This window comes from Equus przewalskii, chromosome 2, assembly GCF_037783145.1.
Source record: "Equus przewalskii isolate Varuska chromosome 2, EquPr2, whole genome shotgun sequence".
Lineage (NCBI taxonomy): Eukaryota > Metazoa > Chordata > Mammalia > Perissodactyla > Equidae > Equus > Equus przewalskii.
The window spans coordinates 506062-530178 of NC_091832.1; the positions used below are offsets into that span (position 1 = coordinate 506062).

At 46.3% G+C, this 24117-nt stretch overlaps 1 protein-coding gene across 36 annotated transcripts in view; it reads right to left on the bottom strand.

Annotated features, from left to right (window-relative positions):
• Nucleotides 1-24117, bottom strand: part of FGGY (FGGY carbohydrate kinase domain containing) — a 377677-nt gene that overhangs the window by 163418 nt on the left and 190142 nt on the right. For 33 of the 36 annotated variants that reach the window (XM_070591700.1, XM_070591756.1, XM_070591722.1 and 30 more), the window contains one exon: nt 5189-5292. In XM_070591700.1, coding sequence (XP_070447801.1) covers nt 5189-5292 — 104 coding nt within the window. Of the gene's footprint in view, nt 1-5188; nt 5293-5841; nt 6220-8380; nt 8449-9734; nt 9841-24117 lie in introns of those variants that run through there. The other 3 variants (XM_070591826.1, XM_070591821.1, XM_070591828.1) reach the window with 3 other exon arrangements.

The following is a 24117-nucleotide window of genomic DNA, read 5'->3' on the forward strand; positions in this document are numbered from 1 at the left end:
TGGTTCCTAGAGTGCTGAGAACAGTAAGTCCTCGTGGACGAGGAGGGAGCTGGACACATCCCAGACGGCGCCCCGATTCTTTCATGGCTAGGTCCAACAGTGGTCCCATTTGTACCTTATGGACTCCTTTCCCTCTATGCCTCTCTCAGTGTCCTCTGCCAATGCCACCTGTGAAAGAGACCAAGACAGAGAAACTGGGGCCACTTGCTCACTATCTTCTCAGCTCTCTCATCGTGCTAACAGAAGATCATTGGCCAAAGCATGAGGCGATCCTCCCGGCTCACGGTGTTCCCAACGGGGCTGCACACACCCACATCCCCTCCAGGACGTGGAGGAAGTCAGCTGTGTGGTGCTGTGGACACAAATGACGAAAACAAAGGGGAGAAGAGCGAGGACAGGGCCTAGTGCCTAAATCTAGTGAGGCAGGGACAGTGTCCAGTAGGTGCTGGGAAAGCAGGATCCTGCAAATATCACATTTTACGGGAAAACTTCCCTGTCTGCTGCAGACCTGAGCAGGCCCCTCTCCAGAGCCCCCTCCACTTGTCATGAATTTGATAGTGACAACCACTCTGCACTGCACTTACCTCCTCCTTGTCTGTCTGTCTCAGTGAAGACAGTTTTTCTTATTTATCTTAATATCCTTAGCACTTAGTCTGGCAAATAGAAGAAAATGTTTTCTTAATGAGTGAATGATCTAATGAATGATTTTTTTTAAATAAACTTTTAATTTTAGAATAGTTTTAGACTAAGGAAGAGTTGTGAAGATGGTATAGAGAGCTCCCATAGACTCCATATCAGTTTCCTCTGTCGTTAATATCTGACATTAGGTGCATATGTCACAATTAAAGAACGATATTGACATAGTATCACTAACGAACGACCTCGCTTTATTCAGATCTCCTTAGTTTTTACCTAATGCTCTTGTTCTTTTCCAGGATCCTGTCCAGGACACAACATCACATTTAGTTGTCACATTTCTTTAGGCCACTCTCAGCGGTGACAGCTTCTCAGACTTCCTTGTTTGTTGATGACCTTGACAGTTTTGAGGAGTGCTGGTTGGTATTTTATAGAATGTCCCTGAGTTGGGATTTGTCTGATGTTTTTCTTAAGACTAGACTGTGGTTATAGGTTTTGGGGAGGAGGATAAGGTGCCACTCTCATCACATCACCTCAGTGGTACATATTAACAACATGACCTATCACTGTTGATGTTGACCTTGACCACCTGGCTGAGGAAGCGTCTGTCAGATTTCTCCACTGCAAAATTACTCTTTTTCCCCCTTTTCACACTGGCCTTTTTGGAAGGAAGTCAGTCAGTATGTGCAGCTCATACTTAAGGAGCGGAACGTACGTCCACCTCCTTGATGGGAGAATATTCACAGAAACCACTTGGAATTCGTCTGCATGGGGAGATTTGTCTCTCACTCATCTATTTACATCAGTATGGACTCATGATATTTACGTCGTGCTCTGGCTAGAACCCCACACGACTTCTCTTCTGCATTCGCACTGCTCCAGTTCTGGCCAGGGAGCTCCCTCAGCTGGCTCCTCATACTTCCATCGCTTTCTCCTTTTTCCTTTCTCCTTTTTTTGGTCAGCATTTCCTTACTTTCTGGTGCTACGAGATGCTCCAGGTTCACCTTGTCTATTTCCTGCCCCGGTCTGAGAATCAACCATTTCTCCGAGGAGTCATGGTTCTTTTTACTGTAGAATGGTATCAGATAGCAGGGCCTGGGCACCCAGCATGCTTGGAACAACCAGTGGCGGGTTGCTCGTGCTTCTGGGCCTCTCAGCTGTCAGAGCCGGGAAACACATGCAGCATATGGGGTAGTAAAAACACCTACCTACACACGCCTATAAATACTTCTATATGTATCCATCTGTACCTAGATTAAGCCAAACATGAGTTCATCCTGAAGTCCCTAATTCTACTCCAGGACCACATGGAACATTCTAGCCTTAATGAATACTTTTTAATAGTATTTTGTGCTAGGTACAGTTCCAAGCTGTTTACCGTGAAAGATCACCTCATTTATTACTCAAGACAACTTTATAGGTAGACATTATCATCCACATTTAACAGAAGAAGAAACTGAGGCACCGAAAGATGAAGTCTCTTATCTAAACTCACATGGCGAGTGGTGGGGCCAGTATGAGCCTGTCTTGAGGGTCCAAGCCCACTAAGTGATAGGGAACCAACATCCTTACATTTTCCTAAGATTGTGCAGAAAACTCAGTTCTGAGCGGTTTAAGATGAGGATTTAATTCCCAGCTCTCACAACAATTGTTGTGCCCAAACCTTACCTCTCAGTACTTCCCCACCCCCTTCCCAGGGTCCTCTCTCCACCAGACATGCCAATGGGATGACAAGTTGCCAAGTTACAACCTGACTCGGGAGCAGAGGAGGGGCGCGGGCGCCGTGCGGGGATCAGCTCCCTCGGACCCTCGGCTTTTCGACCTCGGGCGAACCCCACTGGGTATTATCTGGGGTTTCGGTGACTTGGTAGTAATTCATTCTGAACAAGCAGCCTGCTTCCACAGAGTTAAAAAAAGGACAGTATTTTTTCTTGTTAATTAAATCATCTGCAAGGAAGATCACGTGCAGCCCACACTTGTCTCCTCGGAAACATCAAAGGCCTGATGAGCAAGTCTTACGTTCAACCTCAGCCTTTTTCTCCAGATTCTTGGAGTCACAGGGACCTGGAGGTAGAGGGCTTCTAAGGACCTATAATATTTGCTTCCTTGGACATTCAACCATTCACTCATTCTGCGTGATCTGGAGAGAGGTAAGCTGGATCAAGCACAACGTTCCTGAGAATTTTGACTCAATCAACCTACTGAATCAGAAATATCAGCAATGAGCAGACAGGAAGAAAGAGAATCCTTCAGACCAAGTTGAAAACCACTGTTTGAAAAGCCCACAGCCCCCCTGGTCCCTGTGTTCTGTTTGGTGAATTTTTCCTGACAGTTGGTGGTTTTATTTGCCAGAACCACAACAAAGGGGTTCCTTGAAGTTTCTCTGGGAGTGTTTCCTCAGACCTCCACCTCTGCTAGACCTCACAAAGGTGTTATTGTTGCTGGCTCGCTGGGCACCCAGCACCTGAGCCAGATCAAAGGCGCTTTCTGATGCCAGCATGACCGCAGTCTCGCCCTCAGCGCAGAACATGAAAGCCCATGAGTAATCCCCTGGCCCCGAAGGTCCCTCCCGACTCCCAGGTACAAAGTGGGGTGGGGGTGGGGATTTATTTCCAGCCCAACATGACCATAATAAACTGGCATTTTATGGCCCTCATTCATTGTAACCAACTGCAGCTGCCCATCAAACGCGTTAAAGCCAAACAGGTGGTTCACATGGGCCTTTTCTATCGCCAGGAGACTGCGATACAAATTCCTCCCCTCTCTGAGTGCCTACTGTACTAGGTATGTGTACACAATTCATGTTATCCAGCAGCCCTGTGAGGCTGGAAGTGCCATCCCCAATCCAATGAACAAAGACTCTGAGGATCAGAGAAGTTAAGTAGCTCATCTCAGGTCACACAGCCAAAAAGCACATGAGCAGATGTTCAAACCCACATCCGGATGGCTCCGAAGTCCATGCTGTCTCCATCCGCTGCGGACACATTATAACCATGCACGACAGGGAGGTGTCGAGGGGAGGCACCTGGTAATCAGACAGAGCTACGTCCGAGTTCTCAGCTCTAGCTTAACAGCTTTGTGACCTTGGGAAAACCACTGGACTTTCCCATGCCTTAGGTGCCTCATTTGTGAAATGACTACTGCAGGAAAAGACAGCATCATCCCCATTAAGAGACAAGGGGACCACGAAGCAGGGGCGTCACAGCATCACTCACATTCGTTTGGAGTTACTTCTGCTCAGAAATCTGAACTGAGTGCAGTAACAGTGCCTGAAATTCAGACTTCACCGGAGAAACTAGATTAGGTGTGTCCCTGTGGAAGTGGGAAATGATCACACGGCGCACCCAGCTGCACGGTAACTCTCCACATTTTGCAGACGAGGACTCTAAGGCTCAGAGGGGTTAAGTGCCTTGCTTGTGGGGCATACTTAGTCAGTGCAGGAACTGGTACTGGAAACCATGGGGCTGGCTCCACCCTCGCTCTCAAGTGGGAAGCCACACGCGAGAACATCTCGTGCAATGCCTGGCACAGAAGAGATGCTCAGGGTCACGACTTCAATATGAATGTATATTTTGGGGTCTTTTATTGTATTATAATACCTGTTATAATTCTATCTCATCAATGGGAGGCCCTATGTCCCCATGCTTTAGCTGCTTTAGCACGGCTCCAGACACAAGAACAGGGCATCAGTAAAGAAGTAAATGTATCAATGTTTACTCAACCCAAACATTTAACAGCAAACAAGCCTTGCTGAGCAGGATTCCCTCCGCAGGTGCAGCGCCGCCGCCCTGACTGGACCCCCTCTAGCCCTTGCTTATCTCCCCACTCTTTCCCCATTTACCTTCCTCTCCCCCACCTCCCATTTTACTCATCTGGGAAGAATCCAAGGCATCGTCCATCTAAGTTTAACAGAGTAAGGACTTTTAAATAAAAATAGGGTAGAAATGGGTACTTATCGAAATGGAATGCTTTCAGACTCATGCATTTAAAGAAGATATAAATTTTAGGGTAGGCACTAAATTTTAACTGCAATCTTAGAGAAAGCCTTTCCACTAATTCATGGAGAAAAATTAACAAGGTGAAAATTGCTTATCAGTGTTCTTTTGAAGTCATGATATGCAGCCTAATTCTATAGATCATCAAGCCGCTCCCAGACAGATGGATTTATATCGACTGAGAGATTGCTCAGCGGCCAAGGGAAACAGCCAGCCTTCTGCAGAGAAGAATCGGCTACCCCTTAGGGACAGGTCAGGCTGGGAGCGAGGCACTGCCATCTTTGGATCCGATTTTGCCCCTCATGCTGGGCTCTCCAGCCAGGGTGATGTCAAAGGTAGACACAACCGCTTTCATACTTTTTAAGAACTTGGCCCCTGGAAAAAGATCTGGGAAATCCAAGCAAGGCTGTTGGAGGCAGGGCTGGGCTTCCAGCTGGACGACGCACAGGGGGCAGGAAGGGAGGAGGTGGGGGCCACGGAGGGGCCGGCTGCTTGACTCTCCTTCTGGGCCGCCCTCCCCTGCGTGTGGGGCCCCACCCCCAGCCTGGCAAACTCACCCCCATGTGACAAGAAGATGTTCCACAGATGACAGCCAGCCGTGACGTCACTGGCTGTCCCTCACAGGAGAGGCCGTGCCCCCTTACATCTGCTCCAATCACTCCTGTGAGAAAGCAAAACAAAACACAATCCTCTTAAAAAAAAAAAAAAAGAGGACAGAAAGCTAAAAACAAGCCTAAAACACTTTTTTTTATAGCCAAGCAATGTTGAGAAAGAGTTCCACAGGTAGGCCAGTCTCAAACAGAAACCAAAAGACCACACTTGCCCGCCACGGGGAAACTTAGAAACATGTTCCGTTTTTGCTGTACTCTGGTCCGTGTACAGCACCCAACATTGTAACAATAACAGTAGCTGTAATTAGAGCAATAAAAGCAGCAGGCATCAGTACGACACTGAATATTTACAGGCATAGCCTCATTTTCTATTAAGCCTGTCAAGAGGATATCATGAACGCCACACCCATCAGTGGAGACACGAAGTCATGTGGAGAGGCTGAGTGACCTGTCCACACACACAGCTAGTAAGGACAAAGCCGAATGGAATCTGGTTCAACACACCACACTTCAATCCCAAAGGCGGCAACAGAATTGTTAGACAGCTGGATCTATTTGGCATCTCTGTCACCATTCCTACCACCATCCATCACACTTACCACAGAACTCCCAGCGTAAATGCTGGGGTGACGGACAGTGAGTTTTTGTTAAAAGAATGCCAGATAGGGAGAGTTTCCCATAAACGGTATAAACGCAGGCCTCTCCACAGATTTGTCCTCTGATACTTGCTGGGCAGTGAAGTTACAACGTGATGAGAGAGTTGGAGAGACTGTTGAGAACCTAGAATTGTCCGCCACTGATTCAAAGATCCAGCAAGCACCTTCCATGCACCTTCTACCAGGCGTGATGTGGGAATCGCACACGTGCAGCTATTCCTAGCGACAGCACAGGCAGGAGGTGACAGGCGCTCGGGGCAGGGCCGGGACACTGGGCCGCAGGAGGCAACGGCTCTCACCGACCTGACCTCCATCTCCAGTGTCCACGCCCCTTCCTGCTCCAAGGTATTTGCATTTGCACCTCCCTCCACCTGAAATGCATTCCTCAACTTTTCTGCCAGGCTAACTCCTGTTTATTCCTAACTCAAATATTACTTCCTCAGAAGGCTTCCTTGATCCTCCAGGAAAGATGGATTCTCCCTGTTAAATGTTCTCATGCATCCTTGGACTTCCTTAGCACACCAGATGCTGGAAATTTAAAACTATCACACACGGTCTGCCTCTCCCAAAGGCCGCAGGATGCCAGTGCGGCCTGACCCACGCCAGCAGCCGGGGACCTGCCACAGCTGCCAGCACAGAGCCAGACGTGAGAGCACGGACACTCGGGGGTGCGAGGATAAAGAGACACCTCCCAGACCCTGGGTGCTCTCAGTCCTTTGGGAGGGAGCCTGTACCCTAAATGGTGCGTTTCAACGCGGGTGGATCAGCACAGCACAGAGGAGCTGCAGGGGCAGCTGTGCTCGCCTGTGGAGGCTTCCCACGGAGCCGGGTCTCCGCCGAGGCTGGGTGCAAGGTGGGGCAGGAGTGTCTGCTCGGGCCACAGATCCCCAGATCCTGAAGGTGCAGGCTGCTCAGCAAGCAGGCCTGTCCAGAAGGAAGATCTCAAGGGCCACTGGCAGGCCTCTTACATTCCAACAACTTTCTAGGTTCTTCCAATGCTTTTTCCAAATTCTACCTTCCCCAGCACAGTGCCTTGGGAACCTCTGCTCTTGTCCAGAGGGGCAGCAGCAGAGCAGGTGTGACTCTTTCACACTTTCCGAGTGGCTATGACAGTCGTCAGGCCCCAGCAATCAGGCGACTGAGTGCTGGGACTGAGCCTGGAGGAGCCTGGGCCGGATGGCTCTCCCCAAGGCTCTCGCCCCGCTCGGCACCGTGGGACTGCTCCTGCGGGCTGTGGTTCCCAGACTCCAAGTCAGCCAAAGCTGGCCCTACCGGGAGACCCAACGGGTGAGGGAAGTGGAAGCCAGAGTAGGGCTCTCACTCTTCCCTCGTCAGCTGGCGGCTTCTCCTCTATGACTTCAGCACTGCTGACAGGTCCGCCACGGCTCCGTCATCTGCTCGTGTCCACTGCCCATGGGCCCCAGTACCACCACCTCCCTCCTTCTTCCCTCCTGCTCAGGGGTAGCGACAGCTTCCACTCTGCTGATCTTGGCTTGCTTCATAGCTCCTTCATCATATGGGTCACTGTTGTTGTGTATTAAATTTCCCCTGTATACTCAGAGTGGTTTATGTTTTTCTTGTTGGATCCTGAGTGAAACAGTCCCCCATACAGAGCACAAGGGATTCTGGGCAGGAAGGAACCTAGATATGAGCTTTTCTTGTTTTGAGGAAGATTAGCCCTGAGCTAACATCTGCCGCCAACCCCCCTCTTTTGGCTGAGGAAGACTGGCCCTGAGCTAACATCTGTGCCCATTTTCCTCCATTTTATATGTGGGACACCTGCCACAACATGGCTTGATAAGCAGTGCATAGGTCCGTACCCGGGATCCGAACCAGTGAACCCTGGGCCACCGAAGAGGAGCGTGCACATTTCACCACTGCACCAACGGGCCAGCCCCAAGCTCATTTTAACGGAGCTCTTTTTGCACGCTCTCTCCCTGCATGTCTCATCGCACTCTTAGAACCACTGAATGTGATTGGTACATTATCAGACTCATCTCACAGATAAGCAAATTGAAGCTGAGAAGCAAGAAGTCACTTAACCAGGTCCACACAGTCAGCTCCCAGGAGGCAGTGCTGGGATTCACATCCAGGTAGTCTGATTCCAAACAGCTGGTTCTTAGGTTTTTCGCCAAGATAAAAACCCAATAACCAGGTGGTCACTGTTTACTTCTTTGTATCTCTCAAATACTGGGGGCCTGAGAGCCTTCACAGAAAAGGGGTTAGCCACTGCTGGTTCACAGTGTTATAAATAAGTTCAAGGAATTCCTAATGAGGACCCGCATTTATGGGTTTCACATACACAAAGCATAGTGTGTTATTACGAGAAAAGAATGAAATTTAGAGACAGAAAGACCTGCTATACAATGAAGAGAATAACAATATCCTATGGTTGTGCTGATGCTGAAGAAACGTTTAAAAATAAAAGCTTGACTAGTGGTAGCTGTGCCACCACCACCACCACCACCACCATGATCCTTACCAACATCACCAACATCGCCAACATCGTCGTCTGAACGGTTTCTCAAGAGACAGTTGTATTCTTTCTTTCTAGCAAACACATAACAAACATCTAAGGTAGGCTGGGCACTGTGATAAGTTCTTTAAATATTACCTCTTTTCATCTTTACAACAACCATAAAACATAAACATTGTTTCTTCTCTTCAACAGATGCAAACGATCAGAGTGTTCAAGTAACTTGCCCAAGGTCACACAGATATGAGAAGCAGGATTTGACCTGGCCTGTCTGATTCCGAAACATGTGTTCTTTCTATCCTTCCTCACTTGATGTTAGAATTGTCTTATATATAGGAACATATTTGGAAGTGTCAGTTCACCATGGAAGATTACTAGGTGCCATTCTCGAGTTAGAAAATCTGAGTTTTAGCTCCAATTCTGCCACAAACTCTCTGAAAGTTTGAACTGTTCCCTCACGTTCACGAGACAAATGAATTGCAAATGGAGGTCCTTTCTCAGGCATTCTCAGTACACAATATACACAATCCTTCTTCTAAAATTCTAGGTAAAGTGGCTTCCTTCCTGGAAACAGGAGGGCAGAAAAAAACGTTTCCAAAGATGCTACCTTCTCAGGTCCTGAGGAGACTTACATAACCTCAGGCCAGGCTGTGGAGCACCGGCCAGAGGCAGGTCTGGCCCAACGTCCCCTCAAGAGAGGTTCTCTACGTCCTGCCTAACGTCCACTTGATCTAACAGCAGTGCACAGCTGGTGCCGCTGTGAGACCCCGAAACTGAGAGCTCACATCTCTCACTTTCCCTTTGGCCACGTGGAGCTTGAGAAGCCATCCCCGAGAAAAGAGGACCAGAGCAGGGAAAGCAACAAGGGGCAGCAGGAGCCATCCCCTTTCTGAGTAAGGCATTTCCCCATCCACAGCGGGCCACGTGCTGCACACGTGCCTCGGGGAGCAAGTCATGCAGCGAAATTCTGACAAGGACAGCCCTCACCCTGCCGGGGCCTTCATATGCCCCGACCGTACAAGCATCAGTCTATTTGGCATGCCTCAGAAAGTTTAAAGGGCAAACTTAGCAGTGAAGAAACAGGCATCAAAAGAAAAAGAAATTGTGACCTATTCCACTCTGTTTTCCCTGAAACTCACACAATGCTCAACTACCGGCAGTTTCTCAATAAATTTTTGTTGAACGAATAAAACAAATAGCGAAAAACAAGCTTACTGAGTCAATGAATGAATTCAGGCCCTCTTATTTAATGACTCCTACCCTTCGACACACACAAGAACACAGTTCATATCAAGGAATATGTTTTAAAACAAAATTAAAAAGGAAAATTGAAAACTTCACGAACAACTCTCTTACTCACCCTTACGTGCTGTCTCCCTTGGTCTCCCCCATCCACCGATCCGCCCTTCCATCCAAACACTGATGGACTATCTACCACATTTATGTAAAAGAAAAAAGAGACTTCACTTATGATTAAGAGTAGGTTATCCTGTAATTTATAAGCCACGTCTCTTTAAAAAATTTAAAGGGTTATATAGAAGAAAAACATCCCAAGTTCCAGCATTTGTGTTATAATTATCTTCTACTTTATAGCTATATAAAGTACTTTATAGCTTGCAAAGTATCCTCAAACACTGCACCCTTCATTTAGGTTTTAGAAAATTCTGTGTTATGTTTTATTTTATTCCAAGATCACAGTTAAAGAAACTGAATTTCAGAGACGTGAAGTAACTGAGTCAAGTTTATTTAGCTACTTAGAGGCAGAGGCAGGCTCGAGCTAGAATTTTCAGTTTCCTAGTCTCAAGTTTTTTCCCTATGTTTGAAAAATAAAAAGGTTATGGATGTGCTGGCAACTTGTAAAAGATCCTCTTGAAATAACAGCCTCAAACACCTTCTCTAAAGGAAAAAGAAAGCTGAGAATGGTTTTGAGCATCACCTAAGACTGTTGCAACTTGACACTCTTGATGTGGCCTTTTGGAAGAATCAACTGACTGATAAATTCCATCGCGTGAGTTGCTTGACTAAGCTGGCTGAGGGGTCTGTGGGGCCTCTGAGGAGGAGGCTCTCCGGAGACCACCAGCCTCAGGGCTGCAAAGCCTGCACTGACTGAAATCCCGGAACAGTAAGCATCATATCCCAGACGTTTTCTGGGCAGAGGACCAAACACCAGTCTACATATAAGAAGACATTGAATTCTATTCTTCGGACTAATAGTCATTCATGTCATACAGAATATAATTTATGGGGTTGGCATTGTAGTGTTGTGCTTAAAAACAAGGACTCCTTCGTCATGTGACCTTTGCTGTTTCTCTTTTTTTGGCCTCGCTTTCCACATCTGTACAATTTGAATACTACTACCCTCCACCTAGCACTGTTAGAAGGCTTCCATGTGGTATGTATGTAGAACGCTCAGACCAGTGCAGCCAGCGGCACTTTCTGAGATGATGGAAATGTTCTGTGTCTGTGCTGTCCGCCACAGCAGTCAGCGGGCACACGCAGTGACCGAGGACTTGAAGGTGGCCAGGGCAACTGAGGGACTGAATTTTTCTATTTTAGTCAATTGTGATTAATTTAAATAGCCGCCTGTGCCTAGTGGATACTGTCTTGGACAGCGCAGGGCAGAACATGCCTAGCAGTCGACGAAGGCTTGCTCCTTTTATTACTGTTGTTGCCATTGTCCTCAGACTTAGGCCTGGATCCCCTCACACACCCTCAGGCAAATGCCTTGATCCCTAGAACAGCAATTTCCATATCTGAAGATTCTGGATGACAATATCTACCTTACAAAATTGCTGAGGGGTTAAGGAGATGTACCGGAACACGCCAGCACTCAGTAAATGGAGCTACTCGACGTAGGAGCGATCGCAGTGCCTGGCACAAATGTGGAGCCTTTCTACTTATTTCTGAATATGCCTTGCTTGTCCACACACTGAGCATTTGCTCACGCTGTTCCCTCCGCCTGGGATATTCTTTCCAAAATACACAATCTACCCTGACAGTCTACCCGGGGAACATGGACTCCAACTGAAGACTCAGCTCTTTCATCAGAAGCCTCTCCTGACTGCATGCGTGCCCGTGCCCCCAGGCACCCAGCCAGGGAGAAGCACGAAGCCGGTTTCTTTTGTATCCCACCCCTGACACTGGACAGATTCTATCACTGTATCCGTAATTTGTTTGCAGATCACAAATGACTCCCTCTACTAGATGGTGAGCAAACTGTGGCCAAGGCAGGTCTCAACACTGCAGTGGCTCACCAATCCTTGTCACTGTTGTTGTTTAACAAATGAATGGATACGTGTGGGCTAAGACATGTACTCATAAACCACAAGGCATTTTCTAGATAGACATAGCAGCTTTAATCACGGACAAATGCTCCATGTCCTCAATACGACTAACGGTGAAGGATACCAAAGAGCTTTGAGTGACCACTCATGTGGATAGAGAAGTTATTGCTGTGGCCTCAGAGTGCACTTGCTCAGAGTTGTTGAATCACGGGTGGAGAGTAAAGGTCCTAAGATCCTCACGACTAGTGAAAGACTACTTTGAGCATGACACTTTGCAAATACTAGCGTATTAAATTCTTAGAACAATCTTGAGAGGTAGCTATTACCACACTGTTTTACTAATGGAGAAAATGAGACCAAAGTTTTTCAAGTAACCTGTTCAAGGTCCCTCAGAGCTAGAGGGGGAAATGTCACCCGCAGACCTACCCAACTCTGTATCTCGTGGAGCCCACAGAAACTAGTGCCTTTCTCTCCAAGCACTTACAAGGATTCTAAGTACTCACAGACAGCACAGCTCAACTCAGACCTCCTTCGGGATTGATTGTCATCATGCCACTAACGCAAGCCCACAGGGTTTGGCTCAGGCCCAATAAATGAAGGGGGTGAAACGGCTGAAAAGATTCCTGTGATCCTGTGTTTGATGAAGCCTCGCCTCGGCTTTGAAAGAAATGCCGCTTAGAGTTCACCCAATCTAAAGCCCAGAGCAGGTTTGCCATAAAAGAAAATCTTATGTGATAAATCTACAGAGAAATTTTACACATCTTGACACTGCCACCATCCCCTCCCCACACTCCACCCTCTGCAGACCCAAGAAGGTCTTTGTCTAAACGAGATGTGGACAGACTGTTAGGAGATATCTGAACCAGTCAGGACACAATGGTTAAGAATGAGGGCTCTTGAACTGGACTGTCTGAATTAAAGCCTGGCGAGGTGGTCAAGTCCCTCAGCCTTCCTGTGCCTCAGTTCCCTCACCAACAAAACTGAAACGATGATGGCGTGCAGCCCATAGGGCTATTGAGAAGATTAAGTGAGTAGAACAGCGTGTGAAACACAGTTCACTCGATATATTTCTGTCCTTGTTGTTACCACTGACAACTCAGTCTCAGTGTCAAGAGCAGGGCTTGGCGCGAGAGCTCAGGCTCTGCTTTCAGCACAGTGTGTGCTTTGCCAGGTTTATTTGGGTTTACTGAGATTGACTGGAACATTTGTTTTCTGTCCTTGAGTACACAACTGATGACATAATAATGGTGGGCTGAGCGGAACAAGGAAACGAGGTGCCAAGTAGTAGGAACGATCCAGGGTAACATGTTCAACATTGTTGACAACAAACCGAAAGCTGTTTACATCCCTAAACAACATGATAACATGCAAAACCCCTCTTCAACTTGGTGATGGTACTTGCCCTTTCTGTCTAAATGATACACTCTTCCATGACTGGCACCAATCAGAAGCCAACACGAGAGCCTCGGGAGGGCCAGAGCGCAAAGAACAGACCCTCAGATAACTGGGTCTCACTCCTGTTCCTCCCTTCCACTCAGAAAGATCCAGTCTCAAACGCAGGCCAATACGTAATAGCTTGGAGAACACTAGCAAAATCCACAGTAAAGACAAAGCAAAAACTTGCTTTCAGAAATCCCTTTCAGCACAACCTCTAGATGACATGGACATTCTCATCTATGACCTCATAAAGACCGTTCTTCACTCGTAGACATTAGACATGGTAAAGGGTCAAGTGGAAATCCAATCCAAACGGCCAAGTTAACTCACAAAAATTACTTTCTAAAATAAGGAAACCGAAATTAAGAGAACTGGCCCAAGTACCACAAATGTATCTTCTGGAACAAATCCTTAAATAGATCTAAAACTGTCACTCTAAATCACACAGCTGTTCTGATATTTTATAAATTAATTAATTCAGCAGCTATATATTGATCCCCAATGATAAGCCAAGGCACTGTGTGAGGAGCTAGAAATCTAAAGATGAAAGTTGTTTCCTATCATTCTACAAGATTGCAGTCTAGTGGGAGGGGAAGGATATATAGGCAGACACTTCTAAGACAGTATGAGACAGCCGGTGACGCAGATCTGAATAAGTCTAGTGGAATTCTGGAACCCTGACAATGACCTAGCTTGGATGGTCAGGAGGGCATCCTGAAGGAGGGGAGGCAGCCGTTACGTCAGTCTGCAGGGGGAGGGGAGGGAGAGAAAGGCATTTCAGGTAGACCTTGAGCCGAAGGGGCCATAAAGCAAACACATAGGAAAGAGAAATCATCAGACGACATGAGGTTGCTGGGCTGCACACTGGGAAGGAGGGGAGCCTTTTGTTCTGAAGAGTGGGGCTGGTGGAAATCTCTGGGTCTGAAGTGAAACAGATGGGAGTCAGCAGCACCACAGGTGTGCTGTGCAAACTCCGGAGAGCTAACTTGCCCCTTCGCGCCTCCACTTTCTCGGGTGTAAGGTGGGCATGACGGCACGGACTTCACAGGGTCATTATTCCCGGTTTCAGCACTGCACGTCCAGTGCCCCAGGAACCACCTCCCAGTCCTGAGCAGACTGGAACAGCTGGTCACCCTCTGTGCACGGCAAGCTGCCTTGTGCCCGGGACACAGGAACTGCTCAATAAATGCCAGAGTCCATTGTTTCTCAGTCTCCCCGTTTCTCCCGGGAGAAAGTAGGACCAGGTGTCCTTCAGCAACCTTTTCTCGCCCTCAGAAAAGTGGTCTCGTTTATAAAATTATAAGCCTCCTTGAAGGTTGAGAGAGGAAGCAGTGGCCCTGACAATCCCCTAAAGACACAGAGCCGACCAGGGAGACGCTTCAGGAAAACGCCAGCAGGCGTTGGGCCCTTCCAGGACACTGGAACTACTGGAAGAGGCCTGGAAGGTCAAAGAAAAAGATCTAGTTAGCGGGCTGGCTCTCTCCCCGGCCTCTGATGCCAAGCTCAGCACCTCCTCTCTTGGTGTAAGTTTCGGTTCCATCAAAAATTTCCTGAGGTTTTGTGGGGTTAGTTGAACATTGACAGATTCTGCAAAGCCTAGAATTTATTACGAGACCCAAAACCAGGCCAGGTTTCTATGGGGTTAGGATTTCCTCGGGAGGTCACAGGGCTCCACCCTTCCTAGACTGGTTAATCTAACCTTGCCCCAAGCTTCAGACACAGGAGACAACAAAGAAAAATAGATCCTGAAGCTGGACCCTGATTCTCTGCCCCGCATTCCTGGGGGGAGCTGGCTGAGAGTGTAAGGCGACCCCATCACTGGATAGGGTCAGGCCCAGAGCTCTGAGAACTAAGTGATATGCAGAGCAGCTGGAGAGAGAAAAAAACAAAACCTGAGCAGGATGAAGGGCCGGGGTTTTAACACAATGACTGACATGTGGCTGAAATCATTTCAAAAAGAACAAAGGCTTAGGTAAATAAATAAGGTGGAAGACGAGAGCAAAACCAGAAAATCCCATGGGGATACATTGGCAAGAACTGCAGTGGAAAGGGCGTCTCTGCAGCAGCAGAGATCCAGATGCAGCCTCCCTTCCACCCAGGCCCCTGCCCCCAACGTCCCCCCCCTGGCACAGCCACAGCGCCGGGCCGGGCCTTGCCCTGCCTGCTCTGCGCCCATCCTGAGCTCCTCGGGGAATGGGTGGAGCTGGAAGGGGCACTGGCTTTCAGGGAAGTGCTTCCAGACACGACCACCGACCTCTGGCAAATGGGCTGACTTCCTGGAGCTTCTGATGCCTGTCTGTCAAAGGGAAGTGATGATTTCAAAGTAAAAGCATAAAAATGCAATCTGGCTTTGAACAGACAGGGCTGGCACACGTAGGCCCAGAGTAATATCCTCTCCCTCCTCCGTTCAGTAGGATTCGATTCGATAAACTCACTGAGCACAACTCTACACCAGGCACTGTGCTCGGCCCTGCAGGGGAGCACTACTCAAAAAGCACAGTCACTGTCCTCAAACCGCTTCCCATCTCCTGCGAGCCCAGGACGCGGGTACACAGCAGGCTGAGCAGGGCTGCAACAGAAGCACGCACAAGCCTCAGGCTGGAGGAACTCACGCCCCCGTGTGGTCCACGCAGGCTTCTCCCCGAAGCCCTCTTTCTCTTTGACCTGATGATCAGAGCTCTCCTCCACCTCAGCTGCAGCCACTCATGCCCAGTCCTGCCCCGGCCCCCTCGAAAGCCTTAGGTCTTCCCCAGCTCACCATCATAACAACTAACACGGTGTCATATTCACGGGTGCCAGGCGCTCTCTAAGTGCTTTACGTAAATAAGCTTCCTTAATCCTCACACCTACTATCACGACGCCCATCTGGGAGATGAAAAACCGAGACCCTGCAGGTTACTGACCCATGATCACAGAGAGCGTATGTGACGGCATGGAACTCAGGTCATCTGCCTGGGGAAATCATGCTTTTGTCTAACCATTAGGCTGTTGGAATGATGTTACGGGTATTCTTGTACTTTTTTTTTTTTGAGGAAGATTAGCCCTGAGCTAACATCCGCTACCAATCCTCCTCTTTTTGCTGAAGAAGACTGGCCCTGAGGAAACATCATGCCCATCTTCCTCTACTTTATATGTGGACGCCACCACAGCATGGCTCAATGAGCAGAGTGTATATCTGTGCCTGGCATCTGAACAGGCTAACCCCAGGCCACTGAAGCAGAGTGCAGGAGCTTAATGGCTGTGCCACAAGGCCAGCCCCTGTACATGTTTTTTGGTCCACACAGCTACACATTTCTGTTGGATATAAGCAGTATATCCATATTATTTTTCACTCTCCCTCTGCTTTCTCTCCTAAATTCTGTATGTCAAAGAAAAGAATTTTTAAATGATTAAAAAATAGCCCTCACTCTACCATCTCAAAGCATCCCTAGGCAGGCCTGGAAGGCGTCCCAGCCAGGGCTGCCCTGCGAGCTCCGCGGAGCAATGACTCAGCAGGCCTTCCTCAGCACGGCCAGAGGCAGCAACCGGAGGACAGGGAGAGCAGCTACCACTTGCCAGGCCTTCAGCTTCACATGGGCCCAGCACACCTGCTGTGCCGTCGCTGGACACTGTCCTCCTCAGCCACTGCCTCCCACATCCCGCCATCTGCCTGCCAACTTACAGCCGAAATTCGGGCAGGCCCACAGGTGTTATTTTCTTCTTCTTTTCGTCTGCTGTCTGTGGGGCTGGGTACCTGTCTTAGTCAGTCTGGGCTGTTACAACAGATCACCACGGAATGGGCAGCTTAAACAGCAAACATTTATTTCTCGCAGTTCTGCAGGCTGGAAGTCTGAAATCAGGGTGCCAGCATCCTCAGGTTCTGGTTGACGTCCTCTTCCCGGTTTAGAGATGGTTGTCTTGCTGTGTCCTCACAGCAGAGAAAGAGCAAGCTCTTGTGTCTCTCCTTCTCTTGTAACGGCACTAATCCCCTTCATGGGGGCTCCACCTCAACGACCGAAAGATTTCTGAAAGGCGTCACCTCCTGACACCATCACATTGTGGTTAGGAGTTCAACATATGAACCAGGGGGGGCACAGACACTCAGTCCATAACACGGTCCAAGGTAGAGATGGAGGGGCTCGAGTTCCTGGTTACACGTACAAGAGAAGCTCCTCGTGTTAACGTTCTGTGGAGAGCACAGTCACGGACCGTCCACCTTCAGCTGAGGGGATGGGATTCCACCTAACACACTGGTCCAAGACAGGCTTACTGCTAAACCACCAAGGAAGAAAGATATGCTGCCACCCTTACCAGTAACATGCACTGTGCACTGAAGAAAGAGGATTTTGAATGTAATTTCTCCCTTTCTTGATGACCCACGGTTACCAATACAATGAGGTGGTATAGGAACTAACTTTATTAAGCAACTGATGTGGGCCAGCAAGTGTGCTGACTGATGAGTTGCTCCTCTGGGCGCTGATACATCCTGAGTTCCTTCCTATCCAGTGACTTCTCTGATCGCCTATTAAACCACTCACCTCCCTGACTCTACTCTTGACGGCCAGACTATGTTGTAGTCACGTCTGCATTCCAGCACTCAGTGCAGAGCTGCACAGGTGTCAGCGCTCCATGGCTTTTATTCTCTTCCAAATTTTTAGTAGGCTGTATCAATGAAGTATAACATATTAAAAAGCCACAGGTTTTAAATACAGTCACATGCCACATAATGACATTTGGGTCAATGAGGGATCACATACGTGACGCTGGTCCCATAAGATTAGTACCATGTAGTCCAGGCGTGTAGTAGGCTGTTCCATCTAGGTTTTGCGTGAGTACACTCTGTGATGTTCGCACAACGACGAAATCGCCTAACGACACAGTGCTCAGAATGTATCCCCATTAACTGACGCATGACTGTAAATTACTGAATTCTTAGGAAGTGAACACACCTATCCGAATCAAAAAATAAATCCCCTCATCCCTTTTCCAGACATCATGCCCAGCAAATCAAATCACTATCTAGATTTATCCATCTAGACCTAGGATTTGCCTGATTTTTAATTGTTCAACCATTCAGTATGTTTTCTTCGTGCCAGCTTCCGTCATCCCTGTTGGTGAGATTGCCATATGTAGCAATGTCTGTACATTTTTACTGCTGCATGAGATTCCACTGCATGACTACACCAACCATTTATTTATCCATTCTACCATTGATGGACATTTGGGGGTTTGTTTCCAGTTTGGGGCCATTCCAAATAATGGTGCTCTGTATTCCTGTACACGTTTCTGTTGGATATGTGCCCAAGACGAAGACTGCTTAATCACAGAGTAGGGACACTGCCAAACTCTCCCAGAGTGCGGGGCCAGGCCCTACTTTCAGAGCGGGGCTCGAGCACTTCAGGGGTTCCTGTCCCCACCAACACTGGGGATTATCAGCCTGTTTAAACTGCAGCCAGTTCGAAGGGTATGATATCACATCATGGTTTCAATTTGGATTTTACCGATGACTAATGAGATTGAGGAAATTTTCATATTTTATTGTCCACTCAGACATCCTCCTTTCTGCAAAGCTACCCAAGTAATGTTGACCATTTTCTGTCAGTGTGGCTGTGTTTTCCTCTTAATCTGTAGAAATTCTTTATACACTCTGGACACAAGCCCTTTGTTACGCATATGGCAGATAGCTTCTTCCACTTTGCGGCCTGCACTTTCACTTTTAATGGCATCCTTTGAGGAAAATAATTTTCTAATTTTAATGTAGTCCAGTTTATCACTCTTTTCCTTTATGGCTGTATTTATATTGATGTCCTATTTAAGAAGTATCTGTCTATCCCAAAGTCATAGCTATCTTCTCCTATATTGTCTTTTAGAAACTTTATTTTTTAAGATTTCATATTAGGCCTATGGTCCATCTAGAATTTATTTTTATGTATGGTATAAGGCAAAGGCCAAAATTCCATTTTTCCCATACTGACATTCAATTAACACAGCACTGTTTCACTGAGAAAGGATACTGATTCTTCACAGCTCTGTAGGACCACCTGCGTTACAATTACCTGTCCAGACATGTGTGAGTCTGTGTGTGGACTCCTTGACCTGCTCTCCTCTGGTCTGTCTGTCCTCGCTGCGACACCCATCTCAATAACGACATAACAAGATCTGCTTCCTGGGGCGTTAAGCCTTGCCAACTCTGCTCTTCCTCAAGGTTGTCTTGCTTATTATTGGCCCTTTCCATACAAGCTTCAGAATCTGATTGTCAATTTTTACTCCTTCACACAAATCTGCTAGAATTTTGAACCGGACCGCATGGAATCCACAGAATAACTCGGGGAAAATTGTCCTATTTACAACATTGCGTCTTCCAATCAAGGAACACCATCTACCCCTCCACTTCTCTGTGTCTTTGGTTTCTCTCAATAATGTCTTATAGCTTTCTGCATACCTGTCTTTTACATCTTTAAATTTATTCCTAGGTATTTGATTTTTTGATATTATTATAAATCATGCTATTTCAAAAATTTTACTTTCTAAATGTTTGTTTTTGGTTTACAGAAACAAAATTTATTCTTGTATTTACTTTTTGCAACAGCAACCCTGCTAAATTACTAATTTTAATATTTTATCTATAGATTCTTTTGATTTTCTATGTGCATATAATTGTGTCATCCATAACATCAGCTTTCTTTCTTTCTAATCTTTATATTTTTAATTCATTTTTCTTGACTTATTCCACTGACTGGGACCTACAATAAACTGTAGAAAAGTAGTAATGAGAGTGGGAAGGGTTTCGGTATTTCACCATTAAGTATGCCATTTGCATTAGGTTTTTTTTTTTTTTGTAGATATCCTTAATCAGAAGAGGAAAGTTCCTTTCTACTTTTTGTTTGCCAAGATTATTTTTTTAAATCATGAATCTGGGTTGAATTTTACTTATGAAAGTCCTTTTTTTACACAACTATTAATATGACCATACCATTTTTCTCTTTTAGCCTTTTAATACGGATTGCATTAATTGATTTTTCAAATATTAAAATAACTTACTTGAATTCTTTTACCAGTTTTGGAAAACTTGTGGCGATTATTTCTTCAAACATAGCTTCTGTTTTATTATCTATTACCTCTCATTCTGGGACTCCAATTACATCTCACCTAGACCCTTTTACCATGCTCCATATATATGTTATACTCTTTTGTGTATTTTTCCATTCTTTTATACTATGCTGCAGTATGGATATTTTTTTCTGACCTATCTTCTAGTTTATGAATTCTCTCTTCAGTTGTATTGAATCTGCTGTTAACTGTATTCCATCTATTCAGTTCTTAATTTCAATTACTGCATTTTCAATTCCAGAATTTCCATTTGATTCTTTTTATAGTTCCAAGTTTTCTGCTGAATTCTTCATCTTCTATAATTTCTTGAACATATTACTCATAGATATTTTAAAGTCCACATATAATACTTTCAACATTTGGATCTTCTGTGGGTTTGGTTTTTTATCTCTTGATGTATGAAAATTCTCACAATTTATATGCCTAGATTATTTGTTTTTGAATGCACAAACTGTTTGTGAAAACTTATAAATTGCGCCTTTGATTATGTTATATTCCTCCAGGAAAAATATAACTTTGCTTCTTGCAGTTAGCTGAAATAGAGATAGATTTACTCAATTTAAGCAGGTGTTGAGTTGATTCAAAGCTGGGCTTTACCTTTGTAAAATTTTTCTATGTCTAGTTTACTCTTAGGGTCCCAACTAAAAGCCTAACCCTAACTGTCTTTCACCACACCTCCTCTCCGCCCTCCCCATGGCTCTGCAGCTGCTCAGGTCTCAGGGAGCAGGGTTTCTCATTAAACCAACCTCAACTCAAGACAACGAACTTGAAATCACATGAAGAAGCCCCCCTCCTTGCTCTGATGCGCATCCAGGAGCCCCAGGGTCTTCCTTGCACTATCGGCTCAGGCACTCACACCCCTTTTCTCTTTCCAGTTTCCCCAGCAAGACTTTATTGGCTCTTCTAATCCCCTCCATCCCCTACAGACTGTCTGCCTGCCTCTTTGGACCCACCTTCTCTTTTTAGTGGATGCGCTCCCTGCCACCCTGAGCTCTTGGCAGAGCCTGGGCCTGGCTCCTTCTCAGCAGTTTGGTCTGGTTTGGTCTGATCTGTCTACCTGGAAGCTGCACATCAGTTCTGCTTCTGACCCGTGTGCCCAGAGCCAACCCATCCCACAGGCTGGCTCCTCTGGGCACCAGGTGACGCCTCCCACCCTGTAACTGTCTTCCTGGGACCCACCCCAGACATGCAGACTTGAAAACCTTGGGGGTATGGCCTAGGAACCTACATTTTTTTAAAGGTTCCCCCACCCGTATTTAGCAATCCTTGTGTTTGATCTTTCAAATCCTCTCACACTTATTAGCTTAATTCATTCACTGAAGACTGACTGTGGGTTCCATGTTGGACGACAGGCGTAATGAACCTGATTTGGCGGGAAAACTGAAATAGGTGTAAAGTGTTGCAGAAACACAGAGAAGGGAATGATGCATTTTTTCTAAGAGGGGGGGTTAAGTTTGGAGAAGTTTCCACAGTGGAAGTAACATTTAGATTGAGTGTTGTCTAGGTGGGGGGCACCCCAGATCCAGTGAACAGCATGAGCAAAGGTGAGGAGGCAGGAAGTGCACGGTGTGTTGAAAGAAGACATGTGGTCTGGTGTGGCCTGACTCCCGGTCAGACGGAAGGGGTGGGAATCATCTTGTACTTCCCACTCCTTGGTCTTCACTTTATTTTCTTATCTCACAACTATTTTCACTGAAGAGTTAATTTCACAAAATATATTTTGACAAAGTACTAATATATTAGCAAAACCCTTATTCTGGGCTTCATTTTGGCTTGTACAGAAATAAACTGAACTGATGAGGTTAAATACTATCATCAGAAGTGTTTCAGCAAAAAATAGGACTTCCCATGCTCAGCACTAGTGACATTTGGGTCTGGATAATCCTTTGTTGTGGTGGTTGTCCTGAGCAGGTTGGACACTTAGCAGCATCCCTGGCCTCCACCCACCATGTGCCATACCAGTGCCCCTCTTTCCCAGTCTGACAATCAGAAAATGTCTCCAGACATCACCAAATGTCCTCTGGTGGTGTGGGTAGGGTTGAAATCCACCCTGGTTGAGAACCACTGATAGAGAGAAAAAGAACACGAGATTTGGAGTCAGGCTCAAGTTCACATCTTGCCATGACAATAGTTATGCGATGGAGGAAATGTTTTATTAATTTGGGTTAATCGTATGACGGCTGTGGCTGGCACGAAATTTACCAACGCTGTTTAATATAACTTAGTTGAACTTTCGCTCGTGGCTTAATTTTTATCACCGCTGTTTCCTCTGCCTTCACCCTTCATGGACAGAATTGGAAATCACCTCTCCCTTGCAGGATTACTGTGAGAAGCAAAAGAGAAAGTATCTGAAGTGCCAGGTGGAGTACTTGGCACTAGAAGGCATATAAGAAATGGTCATAATACTATCAGTACCAATAAGAGTAGTGGTTCTTAGACTTGTTTTATTAATGATGTCGTTGATATTATTATTAGGAATAAAGCCTAACTGAAGTTTAAAAGTTACAGTGAGTAAATAAATTCCACTTTACCAAGAAGCAACAATAGGGCGGGAAATGTTGCAATTACATTACCAGACATCACTTCCTCTAGGAATCCTTTCGTAATTCTTCAAGTCTCAATTTGGGGCCCATTCTCTGTTTTTCCAAAGCCCTACATACTTGGAACACATAACTGTAATTGTTTATTTAATGCTTCTTCTCTCTACTAGACCATAAATTCCTAGAAGTCCAGTGCTCTCTCCTGTTCACCTTACACCCTGATTAACGAGTAAGTGGGTCATCAACAAATACTTATTGAAAGACGTTCCTTTTCAATATTTGCTGCTTGCTCAAATGATATTCAAGGGTCAGATTCAAGGGTAGACTGGCTCACGTCTTAATAGACACGCCATTCCATACAGCACAGCGACGACATGTGAATGCTGGAGTCAGAGGGTGTGGGTTCAAATCCTGCATTTACCACTTACTGTGTGACTTTGGTCAGGTTAGGTGGCCTCATTGGTTCATTTCATAAACAGAACAAAATAATAGTATGTGTAAAGTTGCTTTGAGAATCAGTGTTATTTCTAGACCACTGATAATGGGGAGGCAATAAGTTGGCAGGTTTTATTGCTCCCTCGAGTAAACTACGTTTTGCTCTAGGGAGGCAAGGACCAAAAGTTCTTTCTGCGAGACTGGCTAAACCAATTCTTCTGCTGTTGGAAAAAAGAAAGAAAGAAAGAGAGAGAAAGGGAAGGAGGGAGGGAGGGAGGGGAGGAGGGAGGGAGAGAGAGAAAGAGAGAAAGACAGAGGGAAAGAGAGAAAGAAAGAGAGAGAGAAAGAAAGAAAGAGAGAGAAAGAGGGAGAAAGGGAAGGAGGGAGGGAGAGAGAGAGAGAAAGAGAGAAAGACAGAGGGAAAGAAAGAAAGAAAGAAAGAAAGAAAGAGAGAGAGAGAGAAAGAAAGAAAGAGAGAGAAAGGGAAGGAGGGAGGGAGGGAGGGAGAGAGAGAGGGAAAGAGAGAGAGGAAGAAAGAGAGAGAGAAAGAGAGAGAGAAAGAGAGAGAGAGGAGAGAGAAAGAAAGAGAGGAGAGAGAAAGAAAGAGAGAGAGAGAAAGAAAGGAAGAAAGGGAAAGAAGAAAGAAAGAAATTCAAAATCCTTATTTTGGTTTGATTCTGCAACTCAGATGAGCAATTTAAGCCAATTCAACATCTGGCAAAGAATTCAGCGTCTGCAGTCAAAGAGTGATGCTAAAGCTAGGCACAAACTTTGCTCTTGGCCAGCACTTGCTAATGTGATGGCAGCAGAAAGAATACCAATTTCTAGACATCTAGGAGTGGATCAGGGAGTGCTCAAACAAAACTCTTGATTCGTGGAGAACTGAGCCAGGTAGACCTACTGTATAGGACAAATGCCTCTGGAATCTGAGGTTCCTATATTTCTCAGTTGTAATATC